At 47.4% G+C, this 15,268-nt stretch overlaps 1 protein-coding gene across 3 annotated transcripts in view; it reads right to left on the reverse strand.

The window, feature by feature from the left end:
• Window positions 1–15,268, reverse strand: part of Fubp3 (far upstream element binding protein 3) — a 46,776-nt gene that overhangs the window by 17,860 nt on the left and 13,648 nt on the right. For all 3 annotated transcript variants that reach the window (XM_037204581.1, XM_028884659.2, XM_028884658.2), the window contains exons 3-7: window positions 6,877–6,910; window positions 3,953–4,002; window positions 3,534–3,605; window positions 2,209–2,266; window positions 217–379 (exon numbers count right to left, since the gene is read on the reverse strand). In XM_037204581.1, the coding sequence (XP_037060476.1) occupies window positions 217–379; window positions 2,209–2,266; window positions 3,534–3,605; window positions 3,953–4,002; window positions 6,877–6,910 (377 nt within the window). The remainder of the gene's footprint in view (window positions 1–216; window positions 380–2,208; window positions 2,267–3,533; window positions 3,606–3,952; window positions 4,003–6,876; window positions 6,911–15,268) is intronic.

Here is a 15,268-nt window from a genome sequence, read left to right on the forward strand (position 1 = left end):
AGCCCCTCAGGTGCTGAAATTCCAGGTATGTGCCCCTTGTCTGTCTAAACGAGCATGTCTAAGAGCATAGAATCAATGCTAACAAGGAGCAGATTTCAGGAGTCCCAACTCCAGGCTGTCCCATGGTGTCTTCTCTCCTGCCCCCTAGGAGAGGCTTGGAAGGAGCCCCGGCTCTGCTGGTGAGGCCAGCCCAGCCCAGCACACAGTGTCACATACCTGCAGCTGCTTGATTGTCTCCCCTCCTTTGCCGATGACCAGACCCACTTTCGATGCCGGGATGAGAAGCTCCTGGATTGTGCTGTTGCTATCTATGTCATTGTGAAAGCCAGGGCCATTCCGACAGCGGTCCACAATCTGCCCCAGGAGCCGTTTGGCTTGTCTTTGGGAGGGAGAAAAAAAATCACAAGAGACCCAGCATTAAATGGATGTTTAAGGTCTTCTGGGAAGGGAGATGGTGCCGGGGAAACCACGAAGGAGTCAAGGCAGCCAGCCCTCCATCCAGCTCCAGCTCCTGCCTCACAACCTGGGAGGTCTGAACCAGTCGCCATGCTACAGAACTGCAATTCAAAAGAACACACACCGTACCACACCACTGCAGTTTCCATGGAGTGCCAAGGAGCAGGCCACTGTCCGACCTCATCCCTACATGTCCTGCTTCCTACTTGGAATATCAGCAGCTCTGGTGGCAGAAACCTCCTATTCCTGTGTTCATCTCTGTTCCCCAGCCCAGCACAACCCTCACAGGGAAACACTCAGCACACTTGTTAACCAGGGTGAGGGAGAGAAAGAGCGATGAGAAAGACGGAAGAAAGCAAGGGTTAGTAGCCACGCTTGAGCTCCTGAACTCCAATGTCTCCCTGTGGCCAGCAACACTGCTTTAGGACTTCCAGTTAAGCCCACAACACCTCCAGTGTGGTTTCGGGGCACAAGGGGCAGTGTCCTGCTGCAGCTGTACTCCAGGGAGCACCTGACTGGTGCACCCCACTCTCTGTCTTCATCTCTGCAATGTGGCAACAGTACAATCCAGCCTACCAATGTCATATGTTGGGTCGATTCCCTTTTCTGCACCAGAATCTTCCCTGGCTGTTATTTGCAGAATTTATTCTTTAAATCATGCACCATCTATTTTTTGGCTCCTCTGATAGAAACAGATTCAGCAACCAGACAGGCTGGCTGTGTTGGAGAAAGATTCCTCTTCAAGTTTAGTTCTCAAGCCTCAACTCCTCGGGTAGAAACAAAGTAGGAATGCTTACAAGAGTAGGAAGGTCTTCTGCAGCCTTGAGCCTTTGTGTAGACTCATCCTGTGGGCTCTCAGCTGCAGCAGCTTTTTAGTATTTTGCTAGTGTACTAGATTAACCTGTGCTGAAAAAAAAATGCGCTACTCCAGCAAAACCATCCAGCTTGCCCTATAATGCACACCTGCCAGGGATATTTATTCTGGTTCACTGCTTGCAATGTTACAGCAGAACAAGAGAATTTAAACCCATCTAGGCTCCCCGAGAAATGGAAACAATAAAACAACCCTACCTATTGAGCCAGACATAATCTCAGCTTCCCCATGCCCTAGTGAAACACTACTGCACAGATTCAAAGAGGGAAACGAGCCACTCCAGCCCGCACGGTCCTCCTCCTTAGGAGGTACTTGGGTTATGAGTCTGTGTTTGGTACAGGGCTCTGAGCAAGCATGTACCAGAATAGGAAATCAAGGCAAATTATCAGGGCTCTTGCCAAGAGCCTCCAAAGCCAAGGCATCTGCTGGTTCACAAGGCTCTGTGAGTGGAGCAAAGGCCACAAAGAGTGGATTCACTTGGTTCACAAATACCAGAAGGGCAAACAGATCAATCAGCCCAGGAAAAAGTCCTGGTGTCCAGTTCTCTGTTGCTCACAGCGATCCATTCCTCTGACCCAGGCCTGTTCGGTATGGGAGGTGTTAACAAGGAGGTGGCTGGCCAGGATGAGTGTCCACTGAAGTCCCTGGTTTATGGAGAGGCCACGACAGCTGGAAGGCATTCTAGGTTTGTGTGTCTGAGGTAACAGAAGAGCTCTCCTGGCATGGCAACCTCCCAGGCCTTTCTCCTACTGGAGGTGTGCTGTGGGGCAGATTCAGCACAGACCAACAGTCTGCAGCAACAGTTCGCCCTTCCATTTCTCCTCACTTGGGGAAGGAGGAAGAAGAGTAAAAGGAAAAAGTAAATAAAACAAACTTACTCAATACTTTCTGGGGTTCCGGTAAGTACACAGGGCCTCTCTGGAATCCCAGAACTCTCTATAAGAAGAATCAAGAAGATGAGGTGTGTTGGTGGGCATCAGGCAACCGTGTGCCTTTGCCTCTGTGTATAGACTGTCTCTCTGGGGCTGGCTCCTACACCACCCCCACCGAAGAACAGTCTCCCAAAAAGACCAGTTTGCTTTGCTGGGGGACAGAACTTTAGTTCTCAATGTAGAGACTGAGTCCCACAGGGGAGCCAGGAGGACATGGCAGAGCTCTGAGAGTTGGTCCTAATTACCAAGCTCCACTCACTCTGACCTGCCCAGAGGCTCTGTAGCATCTGAGTCACTTCATTATGCTTCCCTTGCTCTGTCTGCAGAGCAGTCTCATGGACACAGGTCTGCAGACTGCTCTGAGGGTGCTAGTAAGGACTTCATAAGCACATCAGGATTAGAGCAGCTACTGTAGCCATAGCCCAAGAAATTGGCAGCAGAGATGCAGCATGAGTCCTGGACCATTTGACACGAGAAGAAAACCTTTGTTTCCAACACCCACATGTTTTAGACTGACCCTAAAAACTCCTTAAAAAAATGCGTCCTCAAAAAGTTGAAGGAGGGAACTGGGGACATAGCATTGTCCTAGCCTATGTGAGGCTCTGTTTGCAGCCCCCCCTCCCCCGCACTGTAAAAAACGAGCAAAAATTCTCAATAGCTAACAATAGCTAACAGCAATTACTGCCTTTAGGATATGGCAGCGAGTATCTTATAAATGACAAACAGCTTCTACCGCAATGTCTCCAGACCCTTCCTCTCAAATAAAAGAAGACACACTCAGATGACATAATAAAACTACAAATAAGATAACAACTGTTCTTCAATCTGTGTCTTTCAACACCCATGATCAACACTGCCCGTGTTGTGAGAGGTCCTGAAAGGTGTCTGATACACACTCAATTAGCTAGGACCCCACTGTCCTCTCTCCACGGAGTGGAAGGGTGGTTGTGCAGGGAAGCTGGGTGCAGGCCCCACCATGCCTGGCTTCACATTCTGGTGCAGAAAACACAGGTGCTAGCCCAGCCGGCAGGTGTCAGGAAGAGGCCATACCGGCCAGAGTTGAGTGTTGCCCTAAAAGGCAGGAGAGAACCTCATCTCCAGGCTGGCTTCTGCTCTGGTGCTCAGGTGGGGTCCAACTCCACAAGTGCAAAACAGATGGCAACCACACATACTTACCCTAGCCTCTACCAAAAAAGCAAAGACACCGAATCTGGAAAATGTGTGGAACACTGATTTCTACTAAAGAAATCTATGAGAAAAGCAGCCCTTACCTGAGGCAATTTGAATTTTGCAACCAGATTCTGCTTGAATTCGTGAAATCTGCTCACCTCCCCTGCCAATAACTGCAACAAAACGAGCCGGGTCAGAATATACCTCCCCTTCCACACTTAATCATGCGGATAGCTTAATTAACCCAACAGACATTTATACTCTGCTCCCAACTCCCTGGAAGCTGATCTCTGGGGAGCCCATCAACTCCTGGGCATCACAGCAGCAGAAGCTACATGTGAGATCAGCAGGCAATGGTACCTTAGCTGAGGTGACCTTAGCTGGGGGTGGTCAGGCACAAATGCTCTGACTCTACCGACTCCAGTGCCCGACACACTCCCACTAGCATTCTCCCACAGGCAACATGCTCCTAAGAGATGGTAACAGACCAGGATTAAGGGAAAAGAATGCAGATACTTACTAAATCCAACCATTTTATCAGGCACTTTGAATTCTTCTGTTATTACTGCCCTAAAAACAAACAATAATTTTTAAGAAAAAGTCAGAATTCAAAATTCTGCAACCACCTTAGATCCCCAAGATAAAAGCTTACAACAAATCATGCTGATCTGGTCCTTCCCAGGCACTCAGAGAGGGTCATTTCCATGCCTCTTTGGTCAAGCATGCCTCAAGAACACCAAAGCTTCTCCCCTCTAGTCAGAAGTAAACCATCCTGATCCTTAACCAACTCCTTCCTTAGCTGCCTGTTCTACATACAGCTGTGCTTTTGTAGCAGGGCCTAACAGATGAGCTGCTAACCCCGGGAAAGTTAAAGATCTGCTAGGGTTTAGAAAGAGGTTCAGACACCTATTAGAGTGTGCTCTCTAGATTAAAACAGAGATAACTTTTTGGATTTCCTGATCTCTTTGTTTCCTAGCCCCCCTCCAATATACCTATGTCTTCTAAGGTAGTATGTGCCCACGAAAACCAGCACCCCGCATAGCCTAATCAGTGTTGGCCAGGCCAGTATAATCGCCTCACTCGTGCTGTGAGAGACTCTTGTTAAATATGATCCTGTCCATCAGGTGCCTTCAAAAACAAAAAAAGACTCCACTGGCTCTTTCAAACAAACTTTAAAATGTTGCATGCAGTGTATTGTGGACAATATCCAATTGCCCAGCACCCCGGAAAGCAATTAAATCTAAACATTTACCTTAGGGGATGCTAAATACAAGTAGTTTATAAAAAAAAAAAAAAAAAAAATAGCATACATTTTTAAGCATCTCCCACACAGCTGGATTTTTACCCATCATGGAAAGGATTGAATACAGTCATGTTTTCAGGGGAGTGCAGCACTTAGAAGAAATCTAACAGCATAAACAGCACTGTCACCACATCACTGTGACAGGAGCCACCTCAGCCTGTGTACATGGGGACCTTTCCTCATTTCTCTCCCTGTCTCGAGCAATACAAGCATTCACCCAATCCTAATAGGGCCAATTCACAGCCCTCAAGGCCTAACACCCCCGGCATCCCCCAGCCCTCAAGACCTAACACCCCCGGCATCCCCCAGCCCTCAAGACCTAACACCCCCGGCATCCCCCAGCCCTCAAGACCTAACACCCCGGCATCCCCCAGCCCTCAAGACCTAACATCCCCGGCATCCCCCAGCCCTCAAGACCTAACATCCCCGGCATCCCCAGCCCTCAAGACCTAACACCCCCGACATCCCCCAGCCCTCAAGACCTAACATCCCCCGGCATCCCACAGCCCTCAAGACCTAACACCCCCGGCATCCCCCAGCCCTCAAGACCTAACACCCCCGGCATCCCACAGCCCTCAAGGCCTAACACCCCCGGCATCCCCCAGCCCTCAAGACCTAACACCCCCGGCATCCCCCAGCCCTCAAGACCTAACACCGCTGGCATCCCCCAGCCCTCAAGACCTAACACCCCTGGCATCCCCCAGCCCTCAAGACCTAACACCCCCGCATCCCCAGCATCCCAGCCCTCAAGACCTCCGCTGGGTCTCCCCAGCCTGACACATCCCCCAGCCCTCAAGACCTAACACCGCTGGCAGAGACCAGGCCGTCAGGGTGTGTTCCAGCACAGCTGTCAGTTGGGACATCTTATACACAGGGCTGAGCCCTATGCCTGCTTATGTAGCACAGGCTGTCCACAGGAGCCGGCTAGAGTGCCTTCTACATTAGCACAGTGGGTCACCCTGGATGGGGTGCTCACCTAGCATGCTTGCTGGCAGTCCTAACTCATCCCCAGCACCAAGAACAAAAGCAGTCCCTAAAACAACATACACAATAGAGAATACCACAGAGCTGGGCAATCCCTCAGCTCTCATAAATAACACTGGCAATCAATCTCTAACTCCCCTCGATGTACCTCTAGCTGCCCTGGAACTTCCTATTTTAGACCAGGCTAGCCTTGGACTCAAAGACATCCCATCCACGCCTCACAAGTACAGTGACAGTCCTATGACACCACACCCAGCTCAAAGGCTCTCTTCTGAAGGCAAGGTTCCTAGAATAGGTATTCTGGAAAGGAAACATGCTAATTACAGTTTAACAGGAAATGCTCATCAGCATTTCATATGAACAACCTCATGTAAATTATTTTAACTCATTAACAAACAAAACAATGCAAACAAGAAAATCAGGCTAAACCTTCCATTTAACTGACTCTTAGTGATGTTCACGTACAACATGGAGGGCAGACCTGTGTCACTGGCAGTGCAGATTAAGGACACAACTGACAGTTATAGTCTGCAGAGGAGAAGCAGCATAGTTTCCTGGGCACTTTCCCCCTCCTGTAGGTGATGCTATGACCAGATGCTCTTATCTTACAGATGGGCCCTTTTAAAGCCTAGGGTCTTTGTCTCTAAATCCTCAACTTAATGGAAGGCTATGAGGGAAGAGGGAGAGAAGAAACTAAGGCACTAAGGCACTAAGAAACTAAACATTGTTCAACGAATCCCCAGTCCCAAGCACATCCTGCTTCTGAAGCCCCATACACTCTGTTCACCCAAGAACTGCATTCTTCTTCTGTGAAGAGGCTGAAGATCCTGAGGCACTGGGAGATTCACAGAACCAGCAGGACAATGCACTCCCTCCTTTCAAATTTAATCTACAGTGGAAGAGAGCAACTCCACCATTGTGAGAGTCTCTTGAGGCCCAACAGGGGCTGGCTTAGTGCCTCATGTCAGTCTGCTCCTCTGGCTGATACTGTTTTGGAGAGGGCTGGCAGGGCTGGCAGAAACCATGGGTCTTAAGGAAATCTAGCCCCTGGCTTCCCACACTCCCAACCTCTGACTTGCTAACACTCCAGTGCAGATGGTGGATCAATAAACAATTAGAAATGATCAATAAATAATAAAACATAACCCACTGCTTACCTTTGATGTACCAAGGCCCCTAACTGGTTACCTACTGTGGCAAAGAGAAAGAGAAAAGAAAAATCAAAGCATTAGCACGGATAAACTAACTTCATCCTTACCCGCATTCTTACTGTTCAGGGGTGGGCGGGAGACAGAAAGAAAGCAAACAGTAATTTAGGCTCAGTGGCTGAAATGAATGCGTTATGTGATATGAAACAGGAGGGGATGTCTTGTTCAACAGTCTCTAACCCAGTGTCCAGCTGAACGAAGGATAAGAAATTGATCTGTGTGTCCACATGCTGAGAGGCCTAGGAAGGAAGCCTGTCTGTCTAAATCCTGCCCGCTCCCTCCTGCTTGCCATCCAAACCCAACGTAGATACACCGGGTCCTTCCTACTCTTTTAAAACCAAATGAGAAGATTTATCTCCTTGGAAGCACTGAGGACTGCTCCATGGCAGCTGCAGTCACTAAACACGCACATATGTCCCTGTTCTGTAATCCCCCCTCACCCAGAACAGCACCAGAAAGGACCAGGCCCTCCTCCTGCAGCAGCTTCTCTAGTCCATTTCCCAGAGCTGAGTGCCTCTCTCAGGCCCTCACTTTAGAACAGACTCTGCAAACCGCATTTCCAGAGTGGCTCTCTCTGCCAGGCCCCCTGGGCTAATCTCTGTCTCTTGGCTATCGATGTGCCTCCCCCTCCTTCACCAGCCATCAGCAGAAATGGTTCTGTGCTGCTTCTCTTCTGGAAATGCAGTTCAAGAAATACAGTCAGTGGACAAAGGGAGACTATAAACTCAAGAACTGAATGGACCTTTCGAGATGCTAAAAGAGCATTCAAAAATATGTCCCTGGGGAAAGCGGGAAAGCATCAGCCACACCAATGTCTGGGAGAGTGAGAATGCTTAAGAAGGCCAACTGCTGTTTCCTGTCCAGTTCCCCTGCCATCCCCTGGACAGTAGAGGTCCATGAAGAGACAAACAAAAGCAAACCAGACCATGACATCCTCAAAGGAGAGAAAGCAGAGGAACAATATAGCCAAAAGTAAACTACTGAGTTCACTGAAGCTATTGATCCAGAAAAAATACTCTATTCCATCTGGATCAATAGCAAGCTGACAGTCTGCAGCCAAAGCAGAGACACTGTACACTGTTAATCGCTCATCTCAGGGGAAGAGAGTTGTTTTTAATCGACTCCTAGAACTTTCTTTGCCCTTACCCAGTGCTTGATTCCCTTTCGCATGAAAACTGGACACTCTCCAGCTTAGCAGAGGAATCCCCATCATGGGCTTTGCCCAAAAACTGTCCACCACCGAGGGGACAGAACAAAATGCCAGAAAGAAAGGCAAGGGCAGAGGCTTGTGAGCTGCACAGCAGTTCCCCTGTAATTCCAGCACTCAAGAGGTTGACCAGCCTTAGTCATATGCACAGATTTCAAGGCAGCCTGGGTTATACTGAACCCTGTCTCAAAAGAAAGTTTAGCTTCCTCAATTTCCATCAGAATCCTCTATTAGAGGATGAAGAGTCCACTGAATACAGGAAGAACTAAACGCCCGCAAGTGAATGCACAGTGAGAATCCTCAGTGAGAGCTGCACAGCAGACTGCAGGCCCTGGCTCAGAGAAGCCACAGGAACACAGCAAAGGGCAACTTGGCCACAAAGAACCCTGTGAAACTCACCGGAACACTCTAGGCTTTCTGTCAACACCATTCAATGACAGCCTGTGTTCACAGCAACAGAAATTCCTTTTTGTTGGCAAGGTACTGGCCATACACATGGCATAGTTCTGTCTCCCAGACACTCAGAGGTGCCCCAAACACTGGAACCAAACCTGCATACACCATTACTACTAAATACACAGCCTTCAAGGGCCATGACACCAAAGGACAAAACCAGATTCCACCAAGTCAGTATTGGGCCTCAGGCAGGCTAAGAAGCCCAAATTCTCCCCTCTCTCCATGCAAGCACAACACATGATACACATGTGTGGCTCCATGCATCTATCTTATTGGGTGCCTAAAAATGGAACCGACAGAAAGGACATTGGGTACTGTGCATGCAACTACAATGCTCCTCTTGGGTCTCCTCTGTCCTCCTGGTGGGAGGGTCACACTAAGGAGGCATCTCACTTCCTGAGTCCCCTTAGCTCAATTCCAGCATACTTGCACTCACAGGGTGGTTACAATGGAAACTGCCTGGGATGTTGAGGGAGAATGAACTTTTCAGATATGCGGCAGCTGACAATATAAAAAACTATTTCTGAGGAGTAACACTCTGTAAAATTTCAGCAATAATCTTAAAAAAAAAAAAAAAAAAGTATAGTGCCAAACATATTCTTTCTCATGAGGGGAAAAAAAATTACCTTGTTTTTAGCCATTGCAAAGAAATGCTAGCAAAGTATCACTGGCCAATTAGCCCAACTTTCTAAGAAGCTGCAACTTTTTTTTTTTTGTCGGAGCTGAGGACCGAACCCAGGGCCTTGCGCTTGCTAGGCAAACACTCTACTACTGAGCTAAATCCCCAACCCCAGAAGCTGCAACTTTAATAATCATCTGCCCCTACCCCGCCCCCCAGACACCAGGTGCTTGGGGTAGATACCAGAGTGCAGCTCCAGCAGGAAGAAAAATGGCAGGATTTTTATGCTCAGCAACAAAACCAATTTCCTCTTCAGATTCTTTTTTTTTTTTTTTTTTTTTTTTTTAAAAAAGAGATGGTTGGTCCTTTCTTAGGCCATAGAAAGGCAAAGGTAGTTTGTCTTTTTTTTTTTTTTTTTTTTAGATTTATTTATTTATTATATATACAGAAGAGGGTGCCAGATCTCATTACAGATGGTTGTGAGCCACCATGTGGTTGCTGGGAATTGAACTCAGGACCTCTGGAAGAGCAGTTGGTGCTCCCTCCAGCCCCCCAGATTCTTGTTTTAAGTCTGGATTTGTGTCCAAGAGCACCTTCATGCGTAGTGCAGGCTTCATGGAAGTTCAGGTCACTGCTGCACACTCCAGGCTAACAGGCCGGAAGCTCCCAAGGAGTGCTGGGATTGTAGACACTGCACACTGATTTATATGGACTCTGGGGACAAGACCTTGGGGCTGTCATGCTCTCACACAGTTGCTTTGCCCCCTGAGCCATCTCCCCAGCCCTCCTCCCTCTTCAGTTTCAACATTCCCCCCGAAACCCAAGCGCCTCTCTTCTGATTATGATTGGCCCTTTCCTGGTCTCAGTTAAAGTCAGTGATACCCAGGTGGCTGAGGGGGACATAAAGGCTTCCTGTGTCCTATTACAGCAGCTCCTGTCCCAGACCACAGAGTGCTCCTTTGCTGAAGGGCCTTTAGGGCAAGTGATCCATTACTAATTTTGCCAATTATTTTTTTGTTTGCTTGTTTGCCTTGTTTTTTTGAGACAGGGTCTCTCTGTATAGTCCTGGCTGTCCTGGAACTCTCTCTGTAGACCAGGCAGATCTTGAACTCACAGAGATTCACCTGCCCCTGCCTCCCTAGTCCTGGGATTAAAGGTGTGTTCTACCACCACCTGACCTCCATTTTTATTTACTTATTTATTTATTTATTTACTTACTTACTTACTTAGTTAGTTAGTTAGTTTGTTTTTGAGACAGGGTTTCTCTGTGTAGCTTTGGAGCATGTTCTGGAACTCACTCTGTAGACCAGGCTGGCCTTCAACTCACAGAGATCTGCCTGCCTTTGCTTCCCGAGTGCTGGGATTAAAGGTTTACCACCACTGCCTGGCCTCCAATTACTTATTTTTGAGAACTGAGAGAAGGGAGGTAGAGACAGGAGAACTGAGGGTTCCAGGCTAGCCTGGTGTACTTGGTGATACTCTCAACAAAGAAAAAACAGGCAACTGCTTGAGGGTGTTCCTCACTACTAAACCTGCCTTCTTTCCTGAGTCCTAAATCAGCAGATGTAGGTTCTGCTCAGCCCTCAATCCCTTCTTTGGCTACTGACCAAATCCTGAGCATGCTTGTCCTGATCCTCAGCTTTCTCATTCTTTTTCTGAAGACACTCTCACACTCCATGCAACTGCTTTCCAACTTCCATGGAATATGTCATTTTTTTCTGGACCCTAACTAAAAAGGCAGGGTGCTTTCTTCTTCCTCCTAGCAGCTTTGAGAGTTATAGCCTGTATGCACTGCAAACTGGAACAAACTGGTCTGCAATCCTCAAACAAAATAGGAAATGACAATGAGTTTGGTACATGTCTGCTAGCCCAACACTTAGGAGGTAAAGAAAGAATCAGGAGTCTGAAGCCATCATGAAGAAGTGCAAGTTCAAAAGCAGAAAAGACCAGCAGCAGCAGCAGCTACCTGGGGCACTGCCCTGCACAGCTGCTTTCCCCACTCCCAGGGAGCGGCTGTCATTAGCAGCCTTCCAGGACACCTACACACTCGCTCCAGCTGCCTGGAGCCACAGGGGCGCTGCACGTAGCACTGCCATTATCCGGCACTTTTGGATCATTGTTTAGGAGGTGCTGAAGACGGAACCCAGACTTTCCTGCACTAGGCCAGTATACGACCACTGAGCTGCACCCTCCTCCTGTAATATTGTTTCTGTTACTCCTCAGCCACCACACCAGGCCATTAGGGTGCATAAGGGTCCAGTGTACACTAACTCAACTGGAGGGTCAAGATGAATCAACACCTGTACCCCTCCACCAGTACACCCTTAAAGCCAAGGCCTGACCTGGAAGCAACAGAGTAACAGTGAGTGAACAGTAGTGCTCTGAGGCCATCAGCACAGTACTAAGCCTTCCTCCCATGATAAATATGGGGGCCCAGATTTCTTAAGAACCAATTTACCACATAGTGAAGGTTTACATTTCCTAAGCCTTTATTTCAGTTTTGTGTGATTTTTTTAAGGTGTATACTAACTAGTTCTGATGGAAACAGGATTTAATTCATTCATGAGTGATAAGTTTTAAAAGTAAAAGCACTTCCTTTCTTATTTGTGGCAGTCCTGAGGATTGGATTTAGGGCCTCAACCTAGCTCAATCTACTACTGAGCTACAGTCTCAGCTCTAAAAAAACATCTTGCTACAGTCTTCATGGATAGTCTCATGACAGAGCTGTCACTGACTACAACTCATCCAGCTCCCCAACATTAGGGCTAAGCCTGGATGAAGACTATTTCTAGAAGGAAGTCACATCAACCTTGCAATCTAACACCAAGTAGGAAAGCACCGGCCGAGGCTAGGGGTCTAGATATAGACAGAGCAGAGAAGCAGCAGTTGAGCAGGCTGCCACAAAAGCAGAGGTGGACAGCCAGGCCACGAGGATCTAGGGCGTAGGAGAGAACCCTAACAAGCCAGACAGCTCTGGGAGTGGTACACCTCAGCATGTACAAAAGTCTGACAGGAAAGCACTGCAGTTGAGAACAAGGATTTCCAAACTGATGCAATGTCAAAGGTGTATCCCCAAAGATGCAGTACATGTGGATATCATCAGCATTCAGAGGTGAAGGGTTTGAGAGTCTGGGACTATGGTTCATTGAGATGGCTCTGGGTAAAAGAGCTTGCCATAAAGCCTGATGACCTGAATTTGACACATGGAACTCGCAAACAAGTGTAAGGAGAGTCCTCTGACCTCTGTTCACAACCACAAGTATACCATACAGACTATAAAAAGAGTGACGAGTATAACTGCTTGAGCTACATGATGAGCCTGACTCCTGCCTCTGTCTCAAGGAGACTAAAAGGCTGGGGAAGAGCAATGAGCAGGCCTGGTGAGCTGAGCTGCTGTCCTCCTGTGTGGGAGTCTGTTCTCGGGTTCCTCGTGGCTTTACCCAGCAGGTCCGAATAGAGGATGATAAGGACCACGGGCCTGAGTGCAGGTGTCTGAGATGGTCTGCACTTGGCTGTGCTGGGGGAGGAGGTCTTTTGCTCCACCCCTTGGCGTCTCTATAAAAACCCTGGGCCAGAGACAGTTGGGGCCCATTGGAATAGGTTCCAGGCCCTCTCGAGGCTATCCTTTATTTTCTATCTGTTTATCTCCGCGATATTCTCCGCAATAAATCCTTCTATCTAATATTTCCTGCTGCTCGCACTCAAGAAAACTCTGGGAAGCTGTGGGGGTGGTGGATAAACGCCCCACACTCCTGTAGGACTAAGAGGCTAGAGAAGCCATCTCAGGGACTGGAGAGTTGGCTCAGAGGCTAAGAGCACTGGCTGCTCTTCCAGAGGACCCAGGTTCAATCCCAGCACCCACATGGCAGTTTAAAACTGCCAGTAACTCCAGTTCCAGGGGATCTGACACTCTCATACATATATACATGCAGGCAAAACACCAATGTATATAAATTAAAAAAAAAAATCATTAAGAAACAAACAAAAAAGAAGCCTAGAGTGCACTGACTTGTTCTTTTCCATACAGGACACTTCTTAAGGCAGCACTGCCCCGCATCTGCTTAGCTCTCTCTCCTCCACAGGACACAGCTCCCCAGATCTGGCCCAGTGACCTAATTCCCAGTGGCTAAGGGAGGGAGAAGATGATGCTGAGGCCAAAACTAGGCCCTATTTCCAGGGTTCTTCCTCTGCTCAACAGGAAACCTAAATTCCAAACTTGGAGAGCAGGAGGAAAGAAACAATTTTCATAAGGTGTTTAACAAAGAGGCTTACTTGATCAAAATGTGCTGCACAGTGCAGAGCACCTGCAGGTAATGTCTGCTTCCTCCAGTACAGTGGGTCGTTATGAGACAAGTGTGTGCCCAAGATCCGGGAGACCCAGCAGCCCGCAGCTGCACTCTCCCTGGTACTCTCTCACTACGAAAGCACACTGCAGAAAGGAAAGGAAAGAAAGCTATACTGAGGAGCTGTCTGTCCTCAAGGACAGACACAGAGAGTGTGTATTTCAAAAAGAGGTAACAAGGCAGACACAGTAGTGCATGTCTGTGGTCCCAGTCCTTGGGAAGTAGAGACAGCGGGGTTAGGAAAAACTTCACCCTGGCTTATATGACAATTTGGAGGCCAGTGTATGCTATCCTTAAAGTGGGCACAGTAGCACTTCCCTTTGATCTCAGCACTCAGGAGGCAAAGGCAGGTGGCTCTCTCTGAGTTCCAGGACAGCCAGGGCTCCACAGTGAGACCCTTTCTCATAAATCAAACCAAACCAACAAGAGAAAAGAAGTGAAAATGCATGCATTATAACAAGGACTTGGGATTTTAGGTGAGATTCTGGTCTTCCCTTCAGAGTCTTGTCTCTGGCACCCATATCTGCTTGTTATCCTGTGCTTTTTATTGAAATGTTTACTGATTTCTTTCAAACAGGCTAAAAACATTTTTTTTTTTTTTTGGCCGGGGGTGGTGGTGGTGGTTCTGAGACAGGGTTTCTCTGTGTAACCCTGGCTGTCCTGGAAATCACTGTAGACCAGGCTGGCCTGAACTCACTGAGAGCCGCCTGCCTCTGCTTCCTGAGTGCTGGGATAAAAGGCATGTGCTACCACTGCTCATCGAGAAAAATATCTTAAAAGTGCCAGAGGGTTTCACTAGCAAATATTTAGGTATACCCTATGCAAAAGACAGCATGACCCAACTTGTCACACTTCGAATCTATAGGCTGAATTGCTAGACAGGACTGGGTAAACTGTAAAGTGATTGATAGTGATTTCTGGGAACACTGCACTAGAGAGATACCATCCATTAAGAAGATCTGTGCTCAGAGCCAGACAACTCCATTTTATTTTTATATTGACGTCGTCCTGCAAACAAACAAAGTGCAAGGCCCTGGAAAGGGAAAGAGATCTCTCTGACTCACTGCTCCTCACTTGTGCAAAACTGCCCTTAGCACACTCAACCACACTAGGTTTAAGAAACCACTCTACAAAACTGAGACACCATAGGGTACACTTAGCAGCAGCAATTTAAACGGTTACCTGCATTTTGACAACCTTGAGGTGAATTTCTGTATGAGATCACAAACAGTTTGGGGGTTTTTTGTTGATGTTTTTTGAGACAGAATTGTAACAGTCCTAGCTGTCCTGGAACTCACTCTGTAGACCAGGCTGACCTCGAACTCACAGAGATCTTCCTGCCAATGCCTCCCAAGTACTGGAATTAAAGGCATGCAGCACCATTGCCCATCTTGTGATTGTGTTTTTTTTTTTTTTTTTTTTTTTTAATGTATTTTGTATGCATGCATGAATGCACAGATGCATTGTGGAGTTCAGAGGACAAATTGTGGCAATCAGTTCTTTTCTTCCATGAATTGAACTCAGGTGCTGAACTATCTCCACAGTCCATGAATAGTTTTTTTAAATAGACAAAAAATTTCACTCTTAAAATCCTTATTGTCCAAAAAAAAAAAAAAAAAAGAAAGAAAGAAAGAAAAGAAAAAAAATTCTTATTGTCCCTTATACTTAGAATCCAATCATTCTTAAAAAAAAAAAAAAAAAAAAAAATCTGCCAGG

Source organism: Peromyscus leucopus, chromosome 4 (genome assembly GCF_004664715.2).
Source record: "Peromyscus leucopus breed LL Stock chromosome 4, UCI_PerLeu_2.1, whole genome shotgun sequence".
NCBI lineage: Eukaryota > Metazoa > Chordata > Mammalia > Rodentia > Cricetidae > Peromyscus > Peromyscus leucopus.